Below are 27,966 nucleotides of genomic sequence, written 5' to 3' on the forward strand. Positions count from 1 at the left end.
TTTTTTCATAATAAAATAAAGCATCTCAATATTAGTTTCAACTCTAACCATGCATTTAGGGCTGCAACTTGGTTGGGCCAAACCCGAATCCAATGGGTTCAACCCGACATAGGGCCAGGTCTGGGCACAATTAGCAATGGTTAAGACTCGGCTTTTAGAAAAATAGATTTTGATCGAATCTAATTGATTTGGATTCAAGTAAAGACATCGGGTGCCCAATTTGCCTGAACTTGAACTTAATTAATATGATTACAATTTAAAAATATTTTTAAATATCTTTGTTTCTTATTCAAAATTCACATTTAAAATTTTAGTTAATCATAATCATCTTTCTCTTTAAATTTGCTTCAAATTTCATATACAAGAACTTTGAAATTTATTTTTAGGATAAGTAATAATAAATATAATATATTTTTCATACCATATATCTATATATAAGCCATTGTCATTACTAAATTATCTAGTAATAATGAGGAATGAGCAAACCCGACTTGGGTTGGGCAGCATTTAATCCCCGAGATTGGGTTGGTTGCAGGCACCTGTTTGTGATTGTCAAGGATTAGTCGGATGCAAGTTGCAGCCCGACACCCATCTTTACAAACTCTTGAAAATAACCAAAGCATCAGGTTTCACGCACGTGGGCTTAACTCGATTCACTAAGGAATTGGGTTGGGTTTCAGTCCATGTGGATTGGATTCTACTCACTCTATTATTAATTGGGTTTTCACTTGGGTCCAAAGGGGCTGAGTTCAATCCATTTAGAAAATGGATGTTGGTACGGTCCATGCAAAGTCCAAACTCAATCCGAACGACAGTGATCTTGTTGGGTTCATGTAGTGGACTGTGGACAAAAATCCATGGTTTAAGGTTTGGGGTTTTCTTTAATGGGCCCAACAAAACTGATACATATATTGTATTTTTGGCATATTTACTTATAATTTTATATATATAAAGTTTGAAACAAATTTTTAAGACAACTAATTGAAAATTCACAGTTCTTTTGCATATCACAGTCTAGGCCATTTGGGCCTGAAATGGTAAGTTTCGGGTGTCGCACAAAGATCATGGCTAGGTTGCTATATGTGGTCCAGTTGTTCCCTCCCCTGCACGTACGAGCTGTTCTCCTCTCGATCTGCAGAACTGGCTACTACACATCATAGCCATATCATCAAAGTGTTATGTGAGGACCTTGGCCCCACTGGCTCTAGGATACGTAGCTTACGCTTGCTTTTGGACTCAGCTAAGTGCCCAAGGACTGCATCATTCATCACGATCTATGGGCTATGTTAAGAGTTATTTTTATTGTATGGGTTGAGGGCCCATCGCTGAAGTGATGTGTTGGTAGGCCCTACACTATTGTTTTAATATAAATAAACCTGAAGACCGAGAGAAAAGAGATTTGTTGTTCTAAAAGTTATGTGTTAAGCTGATGAACAAATGGCATGACGCCATGTGCACTAGAAAGTTATTAAAAATAAAGTACTTAAGTTGCCCCAAATTTTCTATTGGAATTTTCTCTCAATGACCAATCACTTTTGCTCATGTGATACACATGGTGCCATGTCATTGGTTTATCAGCTTAGCACATTGTATAGGGTTTTTTAGACACCACTCCTCTAGCTTTACAATGTCTTTAATCAAGTTTGATGAATCATAATCCACTAACTTTACTCCTTCAATAGTTGTTCCTTCATTCGTATTCATCAGCGGACATTGCTATAGTTGAGCTCCTTTCTTCAAAAGATTAGAGGGAGAAGGATGAGACCCTAGTGTAATGCTTTCCAAAAGTCCTCTGATGATTATGTTAGAAATCCAGATGAGAGAGAAACGGGCATATGTTTGAATGATAATGAGGAAGATGATGAATATGAAATTGTAGAGTGAATTCAAATTTAAGCCTATCTTCATAATTTTTCTGAACCCCCTTTCCCACTTTGAGTGGGGATTTTATAGCTCTAAGTTTGGAACATGTGTCACCACATGGTTGTGTCATGCCGAGTAGGTCATTAGTTATATATGATAGTTAACTGCACTCTTAGGTCTTTACACCCAAATCTCATTAATATAAACACTTCAATTTGATTCAAAGTGTCCCAGCACATTAATTATTAAGTTGATCTAATTCCACTGTTTGGGGATTGGTGAGTCAGAGTATGTCATTATCCACGTTGTTTAGATAAGTGTCTGCGGATATCACATTTAATGTGAAGATTTAATTTCTAGACTTCGGTTGGACTACCTTAATTCTCTGTCATATTAGGTTCGAAGTTTCTTTCTCTGGAAAAAGACTTAAGTCAAGGTCTTCTCGGATCAATATTTAGATGTTTTGACGTTCCTGCGCATATAACTTTCGTAACGGCAAATCTCAATTCAAGAAAAGAGGGACCGAGCCATTCAGATTATACTCCCCCTCTCTCTCTCCCCCTCTCTCTCTCTCTCTCTCTCTCTCTCTCTCTCAACTTCTCTCCTTGTTTCTTTTCTTCTTTTCTCTTCTAATTCCTTTAATTATTTTGAGTTGTTAATTTAACTTTTGTAAATAATGAATGATGCACAAACATTAATAAGTAGACCAGAATTTTCAAACAAACCATCAATCGGCGAGACTAAAATTAATTATTTAAATGGGTCACAACCCCAATATTACTTTATTAGACTATCGTAGTGATTCCATACTCTAATAAAATCATACAAAGGATTTTCCTTATTATCACATCTCCCCCTCCCTTGGAACAACTAAATCTTGCAAGAACAATCCAATCCAATCCATCCAATAATAGATTGTTCATCCCCCAAAGCAACACACATATAATGAGGTACTAGTGTACTACTACCACTACCCATACAAAATCCTCCCAAATTGACAGAAGAGTAATAATAGATTGTTCATCCCCCAAAGCAACACACATATAATGAGGTACTAGTGTACTACTACCACTACCCATACAAAATCCTCCCAAATTGACAGAAGAGTGAAATCAAGCACATACATCACACATTTTCTTTTACTACTAGGATGGAAGCAAGAAAAAGAGCGCTACTAGACAGTTAACTAAAACCAATCACAGATCCAGAGAGAATGGAAAGCCGCTGGAACCCAACCAACTACTACCTTCAAGAAAATTCCTAGCTGTAAACGGTTGAGCCTGACTTGGACTTGTAAAAACCCTAAACCCCTTCCAAGTTACTCTTCTTGAAGTTCCTGCACCAGCCCCTGAGTTCTGATACTCAGCATAAAACAACGTGTCCAGCGCAAAAGTACCCGTCCATTCCGACCACCCAGCTGGAACAATGACATCACTTATAGCCGTCTGCATCACAATTGTCCTTGAATACTCCTTCCATGGTCTCCCAAGATAAGACGGGAAACTACTTTGAACGGGTTTCAAATCGGAAGTTGCCCCGATTCTACATTTCTGAATTACAATTCCTGTGTTCTGGTTTGGATCAGTTCGTCCCTGGGCTGTGAACATGTTCTTCTGCCCTGAATTCGGACGTCGTGCATGGAGATCGCAATCTTGTAATACCACTGCTGCATTTCCAAATATAAAGTCCACTGTACCGGCTACTAGGCAATTTATGTAGAATTGACGAAGGGAGTGTACGTAGAGGGTATCTTGGTACGCTAACATGTCACATTGGTAGAATGCTGACTTATCGGATCCAACACGGAGTGCCACGGCTTGGTGCTTTGAAGGCCCTGCTGTGTTTTGGAAGGTTACACCCCGGGCTAAGAACCCTTCCCCTACCACAGCTGCAACATACAGAGTAATCAAGAATTATTATTAGATAAGATACATTGTAATAAAATGTATGTAAAATCAATAGTTACATTACATCTCTCATGTTCAAATGTAGTTCAGATCAGCTTAAATGATCAGGTGAACTTTTATTAATTAAAATTTCTTTAAAATTCATATTAAGTTATGTGATACAAAATCCACATTATTGATCAGAGATATCTTCTAATAAGTTTGGTAGAGGAGACTTAATAAACATTTATAATAGTGAGACTGATTTTCAAAGAAAGGAGCAATCCGCATCAATAAAAGTATTGTATCCAATCTAGAAATAAATTAAATAATACAACCACCAATAATGATGAAAACCATGTTCAGCTGTACTACCTTTGACTTTAACCTTCAAGCCTAGGAAGAAGAAAACGAAGAACAAGAGTAGAGAGAGAGATTTTTATAATATTTAGACTGATTTTATTTTTGGAAAAAGCGAATATTTTTACAAATAAAATGACATGAACTAGTCCAGATTTTGCATGATTGTTTTATTAAACATGTTCTTTAAAAATTGAAAATTAAAATACTCAGGAAAACACAGAGGACTGAGAAAATGTTGTGCTAGAAAATTTGATTTCCTAAGAAAACGAAATTTTTTTTATAATACTTATTGACATTGATTATTTTTTTTTTTTAAAAAAACCCTTTAAAAATGAATGGAATACTGCAAAAGATTCAATCTCTCTTGAAAGAAAATATTTGAAGAAGAGAAGAGAGGATAATTGTTTAATATACAAAATAGTGGGGTGCTACAAGTAAAATTTGGTGTGTCAATAGAAAATTTCAATTTTATCTAACTTTAAGCTTGGGATGGACAGAGTGACGTTTTGGACTCCCCTATTTATTATAATAACCAAATAATTCATGATATATTCAAGTAATTAATTTAAACTCTAAAAATTATGGCTTATGTGATGGACCCCCCTAACTTTGAACGTGTACAAAAACTATAAAATAACCTTCATTCCATTTCCATTGGGTACAGCTAAGATGGCTGGAGACAGATACACTGCACTAGGCACGTTTAAATGAGGTCCATAAATATTCCTAAAATTCAAAAAACGAACAAACAAACAAAAAAGCCAACCAACCATATCAATGTGATCATTTCTATTACTCTAGATCTCAACCTCTAATTTTTATCATCAAAAGTATTTAAATTTTTAAACAAATATAATAGAGAAGTAATATTTTTAACATTTTAATTTTTAAATTATATTTATTTCCCGTGTTTCAAAAAATAACATTTTGATCGAATTTCAGACGAAAGGGTTGAGAGTTCCCAAAGTGAAATCGACAATGAGTTTTAGCACTGGGTCCACCCAAAATTCATTGGTGCTAGCTAAGTTCAATCACTCGGGTTACGATTTGACTCCACAAGTTTTATTTCTAAAAGCATTGTCCAAGCTCCATAACTTTTAATTAATTAATTAATTAATGTAAAAGTTGTTGGATTTGGATGAGATTTAAACATCATAGTAAAGTAAGATATCGTTCCCAAGTAGACTCTTACTTCTACAGGTGAGAATGAGAACCTAGAAATCCAATGTCGGTGGTTGGTGGGATCTGACATGTCTAAAAATAATATAAAGGAAACAGATTGAGGGAAAAAGTCGAGTATTCTTAGCTGGTAAAGAAAATCACATCCGACACTTAATAAAAGCGATGTTTAGCTGTCTCAATTACGAAGATTACAAATCAAGACATATTCCAATTCCCAAATGAGAGAGATTTTTTATATCATAATTTTAATTTTAGGCTGTTTTATATATAAACCCAATCATTTAAAATGTAAAACGACCTTTTTCCATGTACCAAGTAAAATAAATAAGAATTGGTTGAGTTTATAATTGTCCAAAATGGTTTCAATTAAGAAATTGACAAGTTAAGATAACATATGCATTGTCCAGAAATATTTTGCCTAAAATTTTGATATCTTGAGAAAAATGAATTTAAATGAAAAGTTTTATTTTATAAATAAGATGAATTTTCATTTGAAAAAAAAAACATTTGAATTTTAGTCTCGAACACTTGGATGTGTCGTTCGTTGGTACTTGGGGGGATTTAGGTTCAACATGGTGTTCTAAGAGACTAATTGTCTTGCCTATGCTAGTGGGGCCTAAGTGTCCGGAATCCCATCATCAAATATATATATATATATATATGAACAGCGTTCCTAAGACTCATATTGGGACTCACATTGCGACACACCGTTTTGTCTTATATGGGCAAAAATATTTGGAATGGGCTGATTTTTTGTGAGGATGATCTCTATGGTGAGGAGATCATCCTTGCCAAAAATTAGCTCATTATGAAACTTCTAGACCGTCCAATTTTTGTAAATCAATTTTGATGGGATTAGAAGTTTTGGAATGGGATGATTTTTTGTCAGGATGATCCCCTCATCACAGAGATCATCCTCACAAAAAAATCAGCTCATTCCAAATATTTTTGCCCATATAAAACAAAACGGTGTGTCGCAATGTGAGTCTCAATATGAGTCTTAGGAACGTGACCCTCTATATATATATATATATTAAAGAGAAAAACACATTAGAATTTTCACATTCTAAAAAAGAAAACCTTCTCCACATATATTATTTTTTATCTTAAGAAAACTTCTTAGTCTTAGAAAATTTATTTTACACAAGATAATACACATTTTTTGTCAAAAATTTATTTTTCTATCAACTATCTTTCACAAATAATTTATATTAAACACAATATATACATTTGTGTGATATATAGAGAGGAAATTGATTGAGATTGTTTGGACCTTTTCTTAAAATAAAAAACAAAAAAACTTTTAAATGTTTATTTATATGGTGTATTCAATGCATCTTAATACGTGGCCTTAGGTTACACGTGAACAAAACCCTATAATAGATTCGAATAGGAATGGGGACGCTTATAGGTGGGTTTGCTTGGAAGTTTCGAAACATACCCACTAAAATCAACATTGTTGAATAACAATAATCTTTAGTCCTTTTAGATTGGTTGGGTGGCTAAATTATAGTCAAAAATAGAGTTTTCATATAAAAGATTGCACTACAAAGGGGGTCCACAAAGGTCCGTTATCGTGTATTCCCTTCTTAAGTAAGTAAGGGCAATCTTCGATTGACACGTAGACAAAGTAAGATTGACAAAACAAGTACTAACTTGGAAAAATATAAAAGAAACAAACAAAACCATCTTGTCAGTTTTCACCATTCTGGATAGATCTAATATTTTTGCTACTTTATTACCATCAAACTTTTTGAATTTCAAAATATGCCTTCAGATCCAAAACTTTGACCTCTTTCATCATTTTATTTTTTTTCCAAAAAAATGCTTAAATCCCTTACCCCATGACTCCTATCTCTTTTTCTTTTTTTGTCTTTTTTTTTTTTTACGGGACAGTAACACCCATAATAAAAAAAGGAATAAAAATAGACGCTTGCATCAGGGATTAAAAAAAAATTTGATAAAACATTTTTCTTACTAACATAGTAAGATTTTATACTTAATTAAGAATCGTTTTGCTCCAATGGATTGTCACATTAGCAATCCAAGACCACTTACCTCTAAATTTTATTAAAAAGCTCATATAAAAAAATAATAATAATCTAAAAATAATGGCTTAATCAAAAGTGTTGAAAATGGATAGTTACTGAAATTCCACTTAAATCCAAAATTTAAAATTATAATTTAACTTAAAAAAATAAGTATAAAAAATTCGAAGTTAATAGAATTTTGTCCTCTACAACAGTAAAGCATCGGAGCCTGTTTTTTTTTTTTATTACTCCTCGTAAGGGTGAAATTCTTACTAATTGGTAAGACTAGTCGGACTCAAAAAAAAAAATCGACATCTTAGATAATGAACCACCCATTGAGTGGTTTCTTTTGAAAGAAAACGTACCAATCAAATTTTGGAAGTTTGATAGCAAACTAAGGAGCAGGAGTATGTGATCTAGGGCCTAGAGCTACCCTTGTCCTTCATTAATTTGGGAGTGCAGACCCCTAAGAATATGCTATAACGTGATTAATTAATATTAATTTTGAAGAAAAAAAGAAAGAAAGAAAGACTGACCTACTGTAGCAGAGTTAAAGGTAGTGCTCCCATCAACAACATTTCTGCTGCCAGTAATAATGGTGGTACTCCTCCCATCACCCAAAAACATTATGTTGGTATGCTTCTTTGTTACCTCCACATTTTCTCTGTAAACACCAGCTTTTATCCTAATTACATACCTCTTGGTACTCTTCTGTGGTGCTGCCGCAACTGCTGCAGCCACCGTTCTATAATTCCCACTTCCATCAGCTGCTACCGTCACATCAGGAGTTACAGATGAACTTTGCAACAGCCTTCGATCTCCAGCTGATAACCATGATGGGAATTTGATTGTGGATCCATCATCCTCCATAAGCCTCCGTTCGTCTTTGTATCTCTCACTGGCCATATCTGTATCAGTCATGTTCTTTATCATAGCCAATGCATTGCTACACATGTGCTCCACATGTGTCTGACCAGCTAACAATACTTTACGTACAATCTTATCCGCACGATCGTGTGAGAATCCATCGATGCATGTTTCTTGGTTGGTCATTGCAGCACTGAGAAGTATTTTGAGGTCTTCGGCTTGTTGGCTTAGCGATTTCTTGTTTGGGTAGTCTTGGAGATCATCATAGGTCTTGTGGAGCTCATCAATTGTCTCATCTACCATCTCGAGGCAGTCGTGGAGAGCGCATTTCTCACGCTTTGTAAGATTTTTGCGTTTTTTTATGAGCTTCTGTATTATGAAGTAATTTAGTTTGACAGCTTTGAGGGTGAGATTTAATGAAACCTCAATGACATCCTTTTGGCTTGTCAACTTGTCGGTAGCACCCGGTACGCTTGCAACGGCTGAGTAGCATAAATCAGGGTATCGGGTTGTGCTACAAGAGGATTTTAGTACGGCATGGGCTGGGGGGGTGTCTTCTTTGTTGTTTGAGGTTACACCGGCAACGATACCAATTACGGTGGCCACCAGTAGGAAGGAAGCGAAGAGGATGAAAAAGAGTTTCTGCTTCTTCTTGAAGATGGACGCATGGTTGCCAGAATCTGACATTTCGGACAAGTGTTGTTTAGTGGTGTGGGTGGTCATTTTTTTTTCTTTTTTCTTTTTCTTTTTGGAGGTAGAGAATGGAAGAAGAGGAGGAGTGGGGGTGGAAATGTGGAATGTGGCTATGTGAGTGATACCCAGCCTCTATGGCACATGGGGTTTTATTACCAACTTGCATGATGTATATCTCTGTTCCTTCTTTGTCTTTTTAAATTTATATATTAATTTTTTAACAATTTTTTTTTTTTTTTCTCACAGTATATATATGCAGGATAAGCTAATCCACATGACCGGATGGCCCTTTGTAATGTATTGACTGGCATTTTTAATTTACAGAACTGCCCTTGTAAATTACAAAATTACCCTTGGTATACTTGACGTGGCACGCACCGGACAGTAGTCTGTGAGCAGCAAATAAGTCCAATGCTGTGAATCATCGAAATGATAAAAGGCCATGTGGCCATGTGCAAAACTTGAATGAGTCTTTACTTTTCTTTTCCTTTTTTTATTAATATTAATATTAATATTCTTTTAAGACAAGTTGTATTTATTCTATTAAAAATAAAAGATTTAATTCCCACTTGGTACTTAGTATGTCTTAAATATTTTCAGGGTCACGAAAATGCGAGCCAGCCATGGTTTGAGGCGAGGCTTTCCGTTAACATGACCGTTGGAATATTAAAGATCCCATATCTTCGTACTGATTTATAGGAAATCTGCTTATTTTTTATTTATTTTCTTCAAATGCGATCTATCATGTTGAGTGCGGTTGAGGTTAAAAAGTACTTTAATTTGTGATTTTGACGAAGATAAATCCAGCCTCAACAAGAAAAAACTTTGAAGCCAACATGCCGTTTCAAAATTTGGAAGAAACCCTTCCCATTCGATTACACATGGTATTTTAAAAGAACTATTACAAATTTTAGCAAAAATATAGGGGGGTGTGAAATAAATTTAAAACACCATGTACCTTGTGAGACAAATCCCTTCAAAATTTTGAAGCCGCGTGCCAACTTAAAAAAACAACTCATCTCACCAAAGGCTGGAGCATCTCCATCAAATGACCGTTGTGATGTTAACAATTCCCAAGATAACGTCCCTAGTAAAACAAATCTCGAGGTAATCTATGTTTTCTCTTGATTCCTAAAGATCATGTTCGCACGGATAGTCTAGAAATAATTTGTTTTTGCTCAATGTTCATAAAAATCCTAAATTCACCAATCACACGAGGAATCACATGAACCACGTGTATTCAAGACATCCCTAATTTACTAAATTACCCTTGTGAGGCTTGACGTGGTACACACTAGAGAGTCAATGAGCATTGTGATAGAAATTATACGAGCAAAAAATCATTCGCGCTATAAAAATCCTTCATTGAATATTGGAAATACCATTTGACAGGTGGTCTTCTATTTTGTGATGATATGACTCCTCCACATGACATACTCAATCGACTCCCCTAGCATTGGGCATGTCAGAACCATAGACTTTATGCATTGGGATACACAATTGCACATCCCTGCATACATAACCACACTGATTTATGAGGATGTGAAGTTGTGTATCCCAAGGCATAAAGTCTATGGTTCTGGCACACCCCACGTCAAAAGAGTCAATTGAGCATGCTTCGTAGGGAGAGTCATATCATCATCACTCTAGTAGAAAAGGATTGAAAGCACTCAACTCCCCTCCTCAAACCATAAACTCTTGTATTTAACCTAGTTTTCATGACCAGTGCAATTTGTGTGTATTACTCTTGCAATAATCTTTGTTGTAAGATTTGTGGGGTCCTCATGGCATAAAACCATAGATTAGGCTTGATTTGGGACCTAGATTTGATGTTATAAGCATTAGATCTTTACTCTTATTGAAACAGGATTTTAGCACATCTCGATATTAAGATCCAAATCTGATTCCCTGGGTCTAGATTATATCAAATGTGATTATATATATATATTTCATAGGTTCTAAAAATAATTACAATTTTAAATGATAATCATTATATATAAATATAAGTTAATTATTATGGATATTTACGAAAAAAGTGATCAACTTTTGACGAATTTATGATTCCAACTCATTATTCATTTTAATTACCAAAACGAGAATGATAACGAATTTGGAGGTTTTGGAAATAAGTCACTTTAAGCCTGCAAAATAGGCACTTTAAAACCATCGAATTCGTTATTGTTCTGAATTTTTTTTAATGAAAAAGTGATTATTCAAGTTTTTGTAATTAAAATAAGCAATTAGCCAAAATTGTAAATAAGTCATTTTCACCTGATGAAATTGTAATTCTCCCTAATTATTATTTTAACTTATCTAAGAGAATCTTAATGATACTTCCTGACATAGAGTCCTTATTACTTTAGCACACATTACAAAATGTTATATACAATTGAGTAGCAGTTGGAGATATGTTAACGAAGATGTGAGCTGTCCGTTTGATGCAAATCAATATAAACAACAAAAGGGTTTTCTATTGCCTTAGAATTAGTGGGTGCTTCTTTCATTAAACAAGAGAAAGGTTGAGAATCCAAGGTAAGGTAACAAATTTAAAAGAGATGCCCAAGAATAAAGGGCATTGTTAATTAATTTCATGATTTATTACCTCTATTTATTTATATAATATAGAACCATCAATGTTTTAAGCAACAACAACAACTCATACTCTTCTTTCCTATCAAACGAACAACAATAAATAAAAATAAAACTACTATAATGCCCTTTGTCAAAATGATTGATTTTTATTAAAACATAGTATCCTCATTGGTAGAGGATCAGGACATGGTCCATCAGACAATCTATAGGATAGACTCAACCTAGATTTCTCAGTCATATCTGACAGGACTAATTTATGATCACATGCATCGACTCACACAAAACATGTGGCATTTTAATCAAAAAATGATTATCAATTTAAAACTCACAATCTAAAAGAGTAAACTCTAGTTGTTACTCTTATCAACCTAAGACACATCCCTGATGGGTGTCAAAATGACTTCTAGTTGGTCATTTTGATATCTTTCTTTATCTTTAATAATAATAATAAGTAAATATGTTTTATATCCCTTCTAATATCTGTGCCACACAAATTAAAGACTATATTCGAAGCATTTTCTTTTTCTTTTCTGTTTTAGAATAATGGAGTCTCAACTTTCATGTAATATGACAGTTGTTACTTGAAAGTAAAAGGTACTTTTGGGACCACATGTCCTTTGTTTCCTATAGGATCTGGGCCCACACCTATCAAATAAATTTCGTCCTTTCATGATTTGGGCTCTGGGGACCATTATATATCTAGTTCATCGTGTGTACCTATAAGATCATATTTCCACCTTCTATGAAAAAGACTGATTTACCCTTGACTTCCATTTCCTTTTAAATGCTTCAAACTACTCTCTTATAACTCCTCGATTCCGTTGTCAGTAATTTATGAACTTGAATAAAAAACATGAAGCCACCCACAAACTCAACCGGTTGCATTAAAAAAAAAAAAAAAAAGTCGCGCAACGGTTACATTGAGATTTATTGCAATTCTCTCATTTTGTGATATTAGATGTGCACTTAACCATTGATATATTTTCTCAAACATATGATTAAAAAGTATTTATGGTTATATGTACTTCCACGTCACAAAAATGTGATAATAGTAATTAATGTCATAATTAAAGGAGAGTTACTATTGACACATCTAATTTTACTGACGTAAAAATTTTATAAAGAAATTGGTGTGACAATAATAACTCTCTAAATTTAAACATTTAAAAATTAATTTACTAACTCAACTTGAGATTTTCAAGTTGGCACATCTATTTTTATATATAGATTTTTTTAGTTGATGTTAGTATGGAAGCGTAACTTAATTTGTGAAAGGGGCACGTGGGGGCTGTCTTTGTTTGACCAGTGAGAGTGAGACAGTCGCCCAAATCGAACCGCAAATTGTGATGATTACTCTTTTTTTTAAATTATATTTATAAGGAATTTCCCCCCCTTAAATCACGCTTTTGTTGTTGCAGTTATTAGACCATTTTAAATTATAGAAACCACGTGGCACTTTCTTAGGGCTAATGCTTGGGACACGTTGTGGAAATTCTCTAGGCATAATTCACTGTTGATTTGCAGCCTTTACTGGATCTAACGTTTCGGGCCCACAGCCAAATAGTAGGTTTAATGGTTGGAGGTGAGAACCTATCGTATTTATGATGGCTTTCTACTCTCTAGACACTTGAACTTCTTTTTGTCAAAATTTTAATCAACTGGGTTTTGGGCTGATTGAGATCTGCTTCAACCTCAAATGTCCCTTCAAGGTCATAGATTGTTTAGGCCCACATTTGGCCCATTAGTATATTTAATAGTCTGGAACTTTTAAATTTGAACATTCTTTAGGATTCTTTCTCAAATGATAAGGGTCTGTTTGTTATAGTTTTTTTCAACAGCATTTTTTTTTTTTTTTACTTTGAGCCAAAGAGACCAAAGAAGCCTGTTTGTCCAAAATCCGATCAAAAGTCCAATCAAGTAGGTTTTTTTTTATTTCTCTTTAATGTCCCTTCAATTTCTCAATCTGTCTCTATTTTAATTGATCTCTATCGACTGTAGAAGTAAAAGCACGAATTAAACTCCACAGTCAAGTCGTAATTTTTGCAATTGGCTACTTCTTTGTTTGAGGAATCTCCTAATAGGTTAGATCTATTATTTGCTATTTTGTTTTGCGATTTGCTATTTGTTTGCTGGACAAATCTTCAACTTTATGTTGCTCTTTAAATATATGTTCATTGTGCTCTCAAATTGTCTACATAGATGATTTTGAGTTAAGTGATTTTCCTATATTATAAAAAATTCCAATACAATGTTTATGTACAAGTTTAGTTTATAATGATGAATAAGTATCATGGTTATGTGGTTCATCAACTTCAAAAAAACCTTATCAATCTAAACAACACAATGGTCTATACTCTATGGATTTTTTATTTGACATTTTTCGTCCATTGATTACTATCCATTGGTCTAGGACATTTTTCAGTAGTAGATAATAGGACAAAAATTATCATCAAGTTTATTTTTCTATGTTTAGGTCAACAATGGAAGAGATGATTATGCAATTAATTCTTCACTTGTCTTTGTTATTTTCTCTAATAAAATTTTGTGTTTTTTTTTTTATATGTAAAGATGTTCTAAACATTTTTCAGATTCCAACAATTAAAAATTGTCAAACAAATAGAGTTTTCAGATTTTTGTTCGAAGTCCAATATTTTTACAGTTTTTGTAATAAATAAGATTCTTCCAAATCAACTTTTCAGATTATGGGCTTCTACTTCTCCAAAAACAATACCGAAGTGTAAAGAAGAAATTGAAATATGTAACAGAAAGACCCTGAGCCAAAGAGAATTTTGTGGGCCTATAAATTAAAACCCATTTCATAGTTTTGCTCCTGTCCCTAAGAAAGAAAAAATAAATGAAAAACGGGAGATGGTTACGGACAGATTTGTCATTTGATAGAATGTGAGGTGTATGTTTGGTACACTACTATTTAGGGCATGTGGGCTATCTCAAGGCCACTCGTTGCGGCGGCTCGATGAGTCTGTATTTGACTAGAAAAGTGATACATCCTACGTTGGAGTCAGATTAGCTGTTTCGGTGGAACTTCACCTCTTAAATTAGAGTCCAACTTTAAAGCTACCAGTCCCTGCAAAATTTTGAAGAAACCCTCCTCGTTGTAAGACACGTCGTGTTTTCACTATATTATACCTCTCTACAAACTACATATCGCTTAAAATTTGAAATATCTAAAAAAAAAAAAAAATGCCACGTGTAATTTAAGGGAGAGGGTCTTTAAAATTTTGAAGCGTCGCGCTTCAAAGTTTTTTTTTCCTTAAATCACGTTTTACTCGTTCTGGAGTCATTTTTTTTGCATTATCAAGCCACGAAGCATAATCTTGGGACCAGTAACCACGTGACACGATGATCTGGTTGTCCTACTCTAATAAGCATCTTTCGTGCTTCACGTTCTTTTGGATATGGGCTTAAAAATTAAAATAGAGTAAGGCTAGTCTGACTTTTAGTAACTAGTAAGATTTCAAATCTTTGTCGTTGTGCCGATTATCACCACATTGAAAATAAAAATAAAATAAAATGTTTTTAGGTTTGATCCAACACTACTTCCATTTCAATTTCATGAAAAATTAGAGAATAAATAATATAAAAAAAATAAGAAAACCTGTTTTTAATGAGGGAATTTTTTTTCAAGAAAATAACATTATTTCAACACGTCATATAAGATAACCCTATGTTTTAAAATTGATGATACAAGATATTAAGGTTGAAGACATGGATGAAAATAGTTGTTGTACCCAAGAGGTTGAAGATGTTTAAAAATGTAAAGGTGCTTACTCGAAGTTGAAAGTAAGGGCAGTTAGATCATTTTATTTTTTTTGTTAGCCTCTCGAAGACGACCAAGGTCAAGTAATATGTCCTAACTTTGAAAACACAAGGTATGCTAAATATTGACAAAAACATGGAGAGGTCTATATAAATAACCCTTATTATATTTGAAATGGTATAGATTATGAAGTTTATTTTTGTCAAAAGTAGGAGCATTGATGAACTGATTTTGGGCTGGGTGAGCTCTAAAAGGTTCACAGATAATTTGAGACAAATCTGGCCCATTAATAGACTTTATAAGCTGGGGTTCTAAGTTGGAACCACCTTTAGTTTCTTTGTTAAATATTAACAAAAGCCTCGCCATTCATTTATTGGGCCTATAAATAAAACCCATTTCCAAACTAAAGCCCTACAGATCAACAGGCCAGATTGGACCACTAAGGACCCTTTGTCAAAATTTAAGATTAGGCCTGAAACATTTTATTTATGGGCCCCTAAAGATGGTGGTGGCCCAACTCATCCCAAATATGAATATAGACGAAGATTTCCCCAACCTTAGGTTTAATAGGAACTTGACTTTATGAAATAAGCCTCAACGGGTCAAGAGGATTTCGATAACTAATGAGCATTGCAATAATGTGTAAGTGATGCACTCTACCATCCCTAACTTACCTATATCATTCTTGATCAATTTTCATCCAAAAACGAAGCAAAAAAGAAAAGTGAAAAAGTCCTAGATCTTTTTTTTTTTTTTACACATCTCTAAAATCATTGAAAATGACTTATACTTCCTTTCTAAACCCTTTTCGACATAATGGAGTTTCCAAAACTTAATTGAGATGTTAAAAATCCAAAATTTTTAGATAAAAATAGAGAGTTCCGATGATTAAGGCATTCAATATTGAGAAATGTTGGAAATGGGGTTTAGGGGATTTGAACGAACCATATGCATTTACCAAATATTATATAAGGACGATATTACCCTCAGAGTTTCAGAATTTACACCCTAAGCGCAAGTTAGCAGCTGCCAATAACCCATTTCCCTCCTAAACTCAAAAACCACTCCGAAACTTGCGGCGTTACTGTCGTATCCATTGATTACAAATCAAAAGCCCTTTGAAATCTCATAAGCAAAAGTGAAAAACAATTAAATTTCCTTCATTAAATTATACAAAATTGAATCTATTCTTTCTTCTTTTTAAAGAAAACTAAATATAAATTGTTTCTTTCCAACTTCTTCTCATATTGGTCAGAAGTGTTCTTCAAGCAATTTGAGAGTTTTATTGATTACTTCAAGGTAAATCAAGAAGTGATACTGACTGATTTATCCCCTTTTGACTGTTTTTCCCTAATGTGTATGTTTTTTTTATTGTGGCTGTAGCATCGAAGAGGGTCTGAATTCGTGTGAGTCTGTTTTTGGTGATTTTTCTAATTTTAGAGTATTTGTTTCCAATGGGGCTTTTAATGGGTTAGATATGTTTTCTCTTCTTTAAACGAAAAAGAAGAAGCTTGTTAGAGGATCCGAGATCTATTTTTCTTTGTGGGTTCATGTGTTTTGCGGTTGGAATTTGGATTTTGAAGCTTTGTTGAATATTTGTTTGTGTGTCTATCTATTTTGTGATTTGTGATCATAGTATTTAACTATATTATGTTTCTTTGAATTTTAGACAAAGATGAAGAAATCTCCAATATTCCCAAAATCTGAGATTGGAGATAATAATGGGCATGAATTTGAGCCTCAGGTGGATTTTTCACAGGTAAAAGAAACTCAAAAGTTGTTCTCATCATCTTTTAGTTTTCTTTAATTTTCTCTTTCAGATTTAGCTAAATTGATGTTTATATTATCAAAGTATAACAATAGTATTTAATACTGCCAAGTTAATGAAGAAAACAAAGATGGGAGTGCCATCCTGACAAGCTAATGTGCTGGACACACTCTGTTATAGCTTCTCAGGATTGTTATTGGGCTGTTATTCAATGGATTAGGTCCCTTAATTGGGAAAGAAAAGACAGATATATAGGATTTTCTAGTGATCTCATGGAGACATTCTTTTGTTAATATGGTCGTGATTTTTTCTTTTATCAGTTCTTAGTAGAAGCGAGAAATCATGCAAGCAAAATGAAAATTCAATCTCCATCACCATACCCAGATGAAGTGAGGAAGGGGATATCGAGTCAAGAGAAGAAGAGCAAGAAATCATGGAAAAATTCACTCTTTTCGTGGTGGAAAGTCGATAAAAAGAACAAGCCTTCAATGGGTCCTTCAAGTGATCCTCACATTGCAAATTCGAGACGTGGAACTGTTTCCGGTCCAATATATGGGGGTCAAGGACAAGAATACTCCACACGCCGGGATGGGCTTCCAAATTCTGGACCTCTCACTGGCCTTTACACTACTACAAAGAGGGGAGGGGTTGAGATGCCTTATGTGTGTCTAGACCAGCTTAACCACCCAAATGGTTCTCATCTTTATGGACCTGTTTATCTGGTAACATAAAAGAGTCATCAAAGGTGGGTTTTGGTCAGCAAACACAAAGAGCACTCTCACAGTTTTCTTGAAGAAACTAAATAGGAATGCTGGTCACAAAGGATTGTAAATGGGATCTTCACAAAAGCAAATGAAGAACATTTTGTTTGCTTGAAGAACTGGGGTAATTTTGGTGGAGAAAACTGTAAATGGGTTTGTTTCGATGACATAGAAGCTATTAAGCTGTGTTCCTGCTGTAATGGTTATTAAGTTGGATTCTTCTGAAGGAAGAAAATATGAGCTAGCTTGAGATAACTGATTGAATCACCACTCAAATCGACTTAATCTTTATCTTGTTTCAAATAAAAGCTTAAACCAAGCAATCTTTGGACCTCAATTCACCATTGCGGCCAATTTCAAAGTGTTCTAATTCGGGATCATGCTCAACTAGAGTTTCTGACCCAGCAAGTAAATTCACGAAAATTAATGAGCTTGGGTTTGTAGTAAGTAGTAACCTATCTTAGTTAACAATCTCCTCTTAATGGTAGAAACCCAAACTCAGATAACCAGGGAGATACAACCCAAAGGTCAAAATGAGTTTGCTCTAAAGCCATCGATTTAAACAGGTAAGAGCTTTATTGCTACAAAAATAAGATGAAAACTAGAATCTGATGATCTAATAAGATAAACAAATTAGACGGAGTGTGGTTGCGAAGCAACACTAATTAAATCCTTTTGTTTTCTAAAGAACTACTAAATGCTAATATTTAGTTTTTTAAGTTATAGAAGTACTAATTTTTCTTGAAGAATTTTGTTGAAATTCAAGCTTTCCTCCTTTGCCCTTGTACTGCACCCTAATCATCATCATCATCATTTCAATGCCTCAATAACTTGGAATACAATGCCTTGCACCAGTTAACTTTGAGGGAAGAATATGAATCATGTTTCCTTATTTAATTCAAGAGCAGATTGCTTTGATTTTGACAAAAAAGAGATGGGTAATCTGCTACTTGGTTGGTTTCCAGCTGATTCAAGCTAATGGACAAGCTTTCGAGATAGTCGCATTCTAAATTTAGAAGGCAGATTTAAACAAGAGATCAAGTTTGACCAAAACTTGGTTTGGGCCTCATTAAATTTCTTCAGTACTCAAATGAATTCCCTTGAGTTTCATAATCTGCATTACCTCCATTAACACAATCCAAGTTATGAAAGATTTGGGGAAGTTTAGGTACTTTTTTTTCCTTATCGTGGGTATCCCAACCCTTCGGGTTAGACTAGTCCTATGGTCACATGCACTGCCCCCTTGGAAAGTCCTACGTGCAACTGGTTGAGTCGAAGTCAACCTGACCATAGAGGATGGCCCCAAGGAATTCATTGCTTCGTGGGTTTTGAGCTCTTGACCTACTCTTCGAGCTTATCAAGACTCGGCTTGCCACTAGGCCAACCCCTTGGGGTTGGGAAGCTTGAAGTACTCAATCAGAGTTTTGAAACTTGAATGAATTATCAATTGAAGGAACTAAACAGATCAATTAAAGCAAGAACCAACAAAAGCTTGAAGAGGAACAACAGTTTCAATAGCCATTCAACAAATTGACTAGAGAAAAAACAATAATGTAATAGTTTCATACTACATTTAATGTGGAAGAAAATGGATTACTTCAACTCCTCAAACAGAGAAATCCTACTTCCTGTACAGTTTGGTTAGAAGTTCGGCGTCCGAACAACACTACAAATACCAAATCTTGATATTGAGACAAAACCAATTGGGTGAGCTCGAGTGCTGAATTTATTCATTCTCTGAAAGGATTGAACTAAAATTGGACAATCAATTTATCTGATAACCCCAAGAAACCCATCCATCTCCAAATAAAACCACCAAGACGTCAGGTTGGCAATATTCTGGTCTCAACACTTCAATCTTTATATCAAATTTGAATTGAAGTATTGGCTAACTTGAATTCATCTTTCTGGTCTTCTTGGATCATAGATTGTCATCTTTTCCAACACAGTACCATGCTAATCGTTCTAACAACTTCACGAATCCGAAGTTGTTTTTGAATTCTGACCTTTCCCTCCTTCCCCTAATTCAACATCAATTGTACTAGGACTGCAGGGAATAACCCTTTTCTCCCTACTCAGTAGCCTCCTTAGTGACCTCAACCTTGTTGTCATCGGGGACTTCAATTCCTCCTCGGCAAACCCACTTGCCGAAGGAGATAACGATGAGAATCCCTCACTCAAATGCTGAGGTATTTCAATCACCAAGGCCCCATCTGGCCTAGTAACTGGTGAAGAACAACAAGGCTCTGATGAAGAAGGTCCTTCTTCCGGACCAGCGCCCCTGGTGCTGACTTGAGTCTGGTTACCCCAAAACAATACATTTGTGAGAAAATTCGGCGATTCTATTGAATGGCCAGTTATTGAATCGCTCCTGTCTGTCTGAATTTCCAGTAATTCGGGGCCGGAGTTTGCGGTTTCAATGGTAACCGGATTTCTACAGAGTGGGCACGTTGAATGAGATTTGAACCACATGTCAATGCAATCAACATGGAATCCATGGCTGCATTTTGGGAGCAGCCTAGCTTTCTCCCCCGTGGATAGGTCGCAAAGGCACACTGCACATTCCAGGCCATTCTTGAACTCATCAGGATTGAAGGCGACAATGGGGAGTGACCGAATGAGTGAGGGTTCAAGTCCTCGATGTAAAGCATGGACTGGGTCTGGGCCGGGTACAAAGACAAAGCGGCGACGCCTTGAATGCGACCGAGAGGGGTGGGTGCCGTCAGCTCTGCGGTTCCAAACCCATCTGGAGTATAGATGGAGGAGGAGAATCAAGACGACGACAAAGAAGAGGATGACAATGGCACCCACCATGACCTTACCGCTCACCTGTATGGCTTTTGAGTCCTGAAATTTAGGAATTGAATTTGAATCTTCCATTTTGTCAGGTTTTTCTCCTCTATGTTTCTCTCAATCTCTCAAAATTCAGAAAAAAAAAAAATCCAATTAGGATTCTCGAAATTCAGTAGAATATAGGATTGATTGTGCTTTGCCTTCTCAAAATTCTAACTTATTGTAAAACCCTAACTAGGATTTTTGGGATTTGAACTCAGGTCAGGTCTCTCAAAATTTCAAAACCCAGCTGGTAATTTTCTCCAAACTCTCAAAATTAAGAAAAACACAGTGGAGATTTTTCTCTTTGATGATCTCTCAAAATTGGTAAAATTTAAGAAAAAGTCAAGTTGGGTTATTGGGTTTTGCAGAATAAATGAAGGAAAAACAAAGAAGTTGGAAGAGAAGAAAACGTGAGGATTCATCTTTATAGAGAGGGAAAGAGAAATTCTAAACGAAACAGTAAGGTCAGAGATGCTTAGTTTACCGATCTTTCGGCGGCTATGAACATGATGCTCCGAGACTTCAAAATTCAAACATACAAAGTCTTCCACTCCGTTAGGACTCTTCTAAGTTGATTCTCTTTTGGCTTCTACTTTGACTCGTTTTTAGGAAGAAATGTTAAATTACTTAACTGCCCCGCATCTCCTTGCACTCTTCCACTTTTTTTTTATTATAAACATTTTAATAATTTTGTCTCGACTTGAAAATCAGTTTTTTGTTTTTAAAAATCAGAAACATAAATAAGTGATAAATTAAGAAAAATAAATAAATTCCACGGTTGTTTATGCAGAACAAGAATCGATTATACTAAAGATGTCAACTTAGCAAGTTGGGAAGATGTGTGGAAAGTGTTCCCACGTCTTAGGTTCAAGTCTCTTAGAACCCAACTTTACGATTATCTTTTAAAAAAGATAAAAAGAATTACTATGAGGAATGTGCAAGTTGAAAATTTTAAAAGGAAAAAAAGTGAAAAAAGAGAAGGAATAATGTGATAAGAGTGGATATGAATACACTATCATCAATGAAAAAATATGATTTTATACAAAATTGAATGGTTGAACAATGTGTATTTTATCTAGCTTGAAATTTTCAAAACAAGATTTTTATGTCTTCATCCGCATCAAATGTAAGGTAGCAAATTTGAAGGTGCCACTTAAAAGATAAGTGGTAAATATTTGTGAAGAGTTGATACTATGACCTAGGTTCAAATCTCGTTGAACTCACTTTCACTATCCATTATCCATTAACCCCTTGTTTGAGTAACAAAAAATAATGTATCAAATCTGATATAGATCGAGATACTTACTTGGATTGAGTCTGTTATACTCAATTGACTTTTTAATCTTTTGTGTCAAGGACTTTCATAACTTTTATTTATATTTTTAATTTTGGTATTTTAACCTAACTAAAATCTAAAAAAAAAATTCAAAGGTTCTTTCTTTATATATTTAATATTTATTATTTAGTAGTTATAGTTTCAATTTTGCGAGTATTTTGATAGTTTTTTCTTTGAAGATAATTTAGTAGTTTTCTATAGAATTGATGGGAGATTTCCTTCGAAACGTTTTAAAGACTGCGGGCGGTCGCTTGGTTTCAAGACTGGAAAAATCAGCACAACCTACTTAACCTATCTAATTCTGTGTTCCATATTGGTGTAAGATGTATTGTATTTTTGTTTGGGCTTTAAGAAATAAAATCGATGGAGACCTTTTCCGACTAGGCCCATTAGGATTCGGAAAAATGCCCCCAAGGAGAATTTTTTCGAGGGCATACATGTGTATTCTTCAGGGAAAAATCATCAAGCGTTATATTTTTCTCAAAGAAAAAGAAACATTTTTTTCTCTCTTCTTGTTTTGCTAGAGATCTCTAAGATTGTGAACTTGAAAGAATATAGTATGATTAGATTTTGATCATCCATGGACCTTGGCACACTGTCTAACCACATAAATCCCCGTATTAGTGTACAATTATTTTTTCTTCGTTGTTTTGTCTTTCATGACCCACTCCATCAATTCTAATCCCTGCTAAGGTTGCATTTGTTTTTGTCGATTGAGACACCAAGCTTTTTAACTTAGGATCGTGTTCAAAGTTAATTCATGTCAAAACTCTTGATTAATATCAAATTATTGAACCTCTCAACTATTGTTGCTCAACAACTATAGTCGAGGGCAACCCCAAGGGGTTGGCCTAGTGGCAAGCCTAGCCTTGATAAGCTCCTCAAGGATATAGATGGTTCTCTGTAAGCACATTGTTGAAGGTAGTGCTGTAGGAAGTCAGTTTAGTATTTTTCATAATTATAATGTATCATAAATACACATAACAAGCCTAAGTCCCAGGTCCCAGCTCAAACCCAGTCTACAATGGGCTAGTTGGAAAAAAGCAAGCCCATTGATAGACTAGCCCCTTCCATTAGAAGTAAACCAGTAGGTACTTGCTTTTAACAAATGAGTTATTAAGAAATTGAGATTGATTTTCTTTTTATTATTTTATTCCTTTAGAGGTTGGTGCATGGGTATTTATATATATATATAAGGAAATGTTCAGCACCCTAAGTTTTACCACACACTTTAACAAACGTTTTTTTGTCCTACATGGGTTAGAAGTTTTGGAATGGGCTGATTTTTGGTGAGGATGATCTCTATGATTAGAAGATCATCCTCCCCAAAAATCAGCCCATTCCGAAATGTTTAGCCCCATGTTTACACGTTGAAAAATCATGGACTGTCCATTTTTTGTAAACCATTTTTGATGGGGTTAGAAGTTTTGGAATGAGCTGATTTTTGGTGAGGATGATCTCCTCACCATAGAGATCATCCTCACCAAAAATCAGCCCATTCTAAAACTTCTAACCCATGTAAGACAAAACACATTTGTTTTAGTGTGTGGTAAAGCTTAGGGTGCTGAACGGGACCATATATATATATATAGGGCAGCGTTCAATGGCAAATTTTTTAGCAAATTTTTTGGCAAAACATTTTTCAAAACATGAGTTAGAGGTTTTGGAATGGGCTGATTTTTGGTGATGATGATCTCTACGGTGAGGAGATCATCCTCACCAAAAATCAGCCCATTCCAAAACTTATAACCCATGTTTACAAGCTGAAAAATCGTGGACCGTCCATTTTTTGTAAACTGTTTTTGATGGGGTTAGAAGTTTTGGAATGGGCTGATTTTTGGTGATGATGATCTCCTCACCATAGAGATCATCCTCACCAAAAATCAGCCCATTCCAAAACCTCTAACTCATATTTTGAAAAATGTTTTGCCAAAAACTTGGCCATTGAACGCCCCCCATATATATATATATGAGAAGTTAGATGGATGTGAGTGTGAGTGACATGGGGGAGCAGAGCTGGTGATTCCAACGGCCTTTGCAGGGGTTTAGTTCACCACTTAATCGAGACTATAGTACTGCTACATCCCCAAAATAACTTTCACATGAATTCATGGTTTCATGTTGCCTTTGTTAATATTTTATCATGTATAAGACATATAATGGGTGACATTCCTTATGTCTGCTGCACTGAACAAATAATGACAGGTCTTCCTATCCTATCACCTATGCTTAATGCAATATAAAATCTGTAGTTTGAGTCATGTGCAAATTGCAAATATATATTGTTTCTTAAAGATGGTTAATATAATCTTGGATAATGATGAAGTAACATTAAAAATATCTATTTTGACATTTTGATGTGGTGGTGCACACATAATCATATGCTTTTTATCAAGATATGAGTGAAAACATCTATAGTTATGTGCGCACCAATACGTTAGAATGTCAGAATTGTACATTTCAATGTTACTTCAGCACGGCTCTATAATCTTATTATGCATTGGTCTCTTCGACACCTACTCCTTTTATAAAAATGAAATAAATAAATATATATATAATCCACAACAAACTTATGTGTAATCACAACAGGTCATTTTTATAAATAATGTGTCAGAGAAGAATTTATCATGAAAGGTCGTCACGCTTTACCTATGCTTCTTTGTAGTCTTGGTTTAATTAAGCAAATGAATCCTTCATTGGATGCAGCTAAGAAAACTTCAATAATTCGTTTCAAGAATATTAATTCTACAAAATTTTAGAAATGAAATATTAAATTTAAACCCCAATTTTATAATTCTCAATTTTAATCAATAGCATTATGAAATGAGTATGACAAGAGCAACCCAAACTCATGGTTTTAAATCTTGTCTGGAACCGAGATGACTCGCACCAAGCCATCTTGGTATCATCCACGAATGGGATGGACGGACAAGTGTCTTACATGTGCAAAATCTCGCAAGATGAACGAGATAACTCGGAGGATTTTTTGAAAATCTCAAACGAATCAATGAAACTATTTTTTTTTTTATAATTAAACAATTATTTTTTTCAACAAGGTATTTGAGTCTCTCTTAGAGTATCTCCAATGCAGTTACCCATACCTATTTATGGGTCATTTGGTATTTATGGATAGTCACTTTGGGTATCCATGGGGAATGCACTCAAACCATGCTACCCAAAAATTTCTACCCATAAATTATTATTTTTAATTCAACTCAGATTTAAATTAGTCTGAAAAATAATATTTCCAATTAACTATTTGAGTATTTTCCCTAAAAAACAGATGGATTAATTGTGTGGAGAACCTATTTTAGATACTAAAATGTTTATGACTCAAAAAATGGTGTGGGATTGGTAGTGTGTTGGAGACACCCATATTAGACTATACTATCCAAACAACAGTTGAGAGGGGGTGGGTAAAGAGATAGGTACCACGTTGGAGTTGCTTTAAGAGTATCTCCAACGCAGCACCCTCTACCCATACCCATAAATGAGTTTTTTGGTATTGTGGGTAGCAATTATGGGTATCCATGTAATATGCATTCCAACCGTGCTACTCATAAGTGTTACCCTAAAATTGTTTAATAATTTTTTATATCAAATGAGATTTAAAATTTTCTGAAATTAACTTTTTTTTCAACATAATTACCTGAATTTTTTTCCTTCAAAAAAGGATGGGTAACCAAGTGGGAGTACATTTTTTTGGTATCGAAAATGTATAAATAAAAGAAATGGTGAAGGATGGGTCTTGGGTTGGAGACATTATTTTTGAACTCCACTACCCAAAACAGCAGTTGGGAAGGAGAAAGTAGAGGGGTGAGTATTGCCTTGGAGTTGCTCTAAGAGCACCCAACTAATCCTTGGAACATGTGCAGCTCTCGCCCCCCACAAACACCAAGTAATTTTTTTGTATAAATTAATGAGGGTGGTCCCTAAGAGGTCTTCCTAAGGCGAGGTCTTGGACATCTCACCAACCCTTGGGATTAACTAAACAACTATTTAAATTGTTAATTAAACAATTACATGACGCCCTTTTTAAAATGGTTAATTATTAAACGAGTCTTGATGATATGACTCGTCAAGTGGCATACTCAATTGACTCCCTGACGTGACAATTTTGGGAATCGTAGATCTGCATGCCTCAGGATACACAATTGCATTTCCACATTAAAGTTTGTACCTCGAAGCATACAGATCTACAGTTCCCGAACATGTCCACACCAAGGAGGCGATTGAGTATGCCACCTGGTGAATCATATTATCAAGACTCTTATTAAATTACTACTTGGCCATTTAAAAAAGGAGTTCACCTTTTCCAAGCTTAATTATTTAAGGTAAGGCATGCATGATGTCTTATCGATTTGAATGTAATTTGATGAATTTTTTTTATTCATTTGATGAATTGTTAATCAATTGACCATATGCATTCATAGCCGTCATCAATGCATACATGTAAAAATCCAATTTAGTCATGGTTTTAAAACTCGGTTTCACATCCTCTCTCGTCCATGCTAGATACCGAGTCGTCTCGTATGAGTTTTTAAATACGCTTCAAAAAAATAAAAAATGAACGTGAGGTTTTATATCTTGTTCAAAAATTTGACTTGTCCATCTGTCTCGTCCATGTTTGATATCGAGACGACTCGGGCAATACATCTTGGTCTCGAACGAGTTTTGAAACCATGAGTATAGTAATAATTAAGGTATTTATCATAGTGCAACCAAAACCCAAAAAACAAAAAACAATTAATAACTCCATCGACTCTTGGATCCACCCATAGGCTAGTTGCATTTCAGTATTAGATTTAAGGTATCACATTAAGATTTAAGATTAATTTGCCCTTCCCATGAATGAAATCCATGGAGGAATCATGTAGACGCGAGGAGTGTCACTGGAGAGAGAGAGAGAGAGAGAGAGAGAGAGAGAGAGAGAGAGACTGTGTGAAGAAATTCATGAGAAAGGGAAGATACCTTTGCTAGTAAATTAAATGAAACCCAAAGGTAAACAATTCATAATTAATAATTAATAATTAATACATCCTTCCGATAAAGTGGCACTAACAATTGGAATTAATCACATTCATATACAACAGGAAATGATTTTCCTCAACAGAATTAATAAAGGATTTATATTTACAAAGTAACGAAATTGAGGGTAATATATTTAGACCCACTTTCAAAAATCAAGTCAATCTGTAAGTTAAGAGAATCTCCCACTCTTTTGGCGAAGTCCTCAAAGAGAAGAGAATATAAGTAAGAAAGGAGACCTTGTTGTTGAAGTTGAACCAGAGTGACTGGGTTTCTACAAAGAGGGCAAGTTGAATGGGACCCAAACCACTTGTTGATGCAATCTGCATGGAATCTATGGTTGCACTTTGGGAGCACTCTTACTTTCTCCCCTTCTGAGAGCTCGCAAAGGCACACAGCACATTCTTCCATTGACACTGCTCCCCCTTCCCCCTGGAATATGGTCACTACAGAGAGCGACTGCGTGTGAGAGAACCACTTTATCAAAGCCAATACTGTGATCAACAACAACAACAACATAACGAGCACTGCTCCTAGCATGGATTCAAAAACTCCCATTTTTTCCCCTTCTCTCTCCAATCCTTCTCTAAATTTAAGAAAAACCCAGCTGGGATTTTTGTCTCTAATCTGGCAAAATTACAACTGGATGGAGAAGTATTTCTCTATAATGTTTTGCTTTGGAAGCTAGAGAAGAGGGGGATGTCAAAGAGTAGGGGTTTTCTTTCTTTTCTTATATAAAGAGAGAGAGAGAGAGAGAGAGAGAGAGAGAACTTGGGTTGGGTTGGGGTTGGGTTGATGACGTTGGTTGGTGTACCGTAGGGGCGGCCTTGAAAGGATTAGATCGAAGACTATTAAATAAATTAGACTAATTCAAACCTCTATAGGCCCTGTATCTAAGTCCTCTAGTCAAAGAAATTGAACTAGAGGATGGAGTTTTGCACCTTCTACCCACTTCGGACTTTAGATAAGAGTGCTGATTTTTGA

General features: G+C 35.0%; 2 protein-coding genes and 1 pseudogene across 2 annotated transcripts; 1 reads left to right on the forward strand and 2 right to left on the reverse strand.

Moving 5' to 3' along the window:
* Nucleotides 1-2,613: 2,613 nt before the first annotated feature.
* LOC147397760 (pectinesterase-like) lies at nt 2,614-9,001 on the reverse strand. Its single transcript, XM_086449669.1, has 2 exons — nt 7,861-9,001; nt 2,614-3,751 (listed from the first exon to the last, which is right to left on the reverse strand). The coding sequence occupies exons 1-2, from the start codon at nt 8,912-8,914 to the stop codon at nt 3,060-3,062; spliced, it is 1,746 nt and encodes a 581-aa protein (XP_086305795.1). The 5' UTR covers nt 8,915-9,001; the 3' UTR covers nt 2,614-3,059.
* A 7,449-nt stretch (nt 9,002-16,450) lies between these two features.
* On the forward strand, nt 16,451-18,050 carry LOC147397761 (uncharacterized). Its single transcript, XM_086449671.1, has 3 exons — nt 16,451-16,553; nt 16,924-17,013; nt 17,343-18,050. Exons 2-3 carry the CDS (start codon nt 16,930-16,932, stop codon nt 17,751-17,753), a joined length of 495 nt encoding a protein of 164 aa, XP_086305797.1. The 5' UTR covers nt 16,451-16,553; nt 16,924-16,929; the 3' UTR covers nt 17,754-18,050.
* Nucleotides 18,051-19,275: 1,225 nt separating this feature from the next.
* Nucleotides 19,276-21,152, reverse strand: LOC147397762 (RING-H2 finger protein ATL3 pseudogene; annotated as a pseudogene).
* Nucleotides 21,153-27,966: the final 6,814 nt, after the last annotated feature.

The sequence above is a fragment of the Akebia trifoliata genome, chromosome 8 (genome assembly GCF_017979445.1).
Source record: "Akebia trifoliata isolate Shusen 1 chromosome 8, ASM1797944v1, whole genome shotgun sequence".
Lineage (NCBI taxonomy): Eukaryota > Viridiplantae > Streptophyta > Magnoliopsida > Ranunculales > Lardizabalaceae > Akebia > Akebia trifoliata.

What these genes read in the sequence shown, in the direction of transcription:
- LOC147397760 (XM_086449669.1), bottom strand. Translation starts at nt 8,914, where the DNA reads ATGACCACCCACACCACTAAACAACACTTGTCCGAAATGTCAGATTCT. An exon ending in CTTTAACTCTGCTACAGTAG is followed by an intron (nt 3,752 to 7,860) that starts GTCAGTCTTTCT and finishes TGTATGTTGCAG; the next exon opens with CTGTGGTAGGGGAAGGGTTC.
- LOC147397761 (XM_086449671.1), top strand. Translation starts at nt 16,930, where the DNA reads ATGAAGAAATCTCCAATATTCCCAAAATCTGAGATTGGAGATAATAAT. An exon ending in CTCAGGTGGATTTTTCACAG is followed by an intron (nt 17,014 to 17,342) that starts GTAAAAGAAACT and finishes TTCTTTTATCAG; the next exon opens with TTCTTAGTAGAAGCGAGAAA.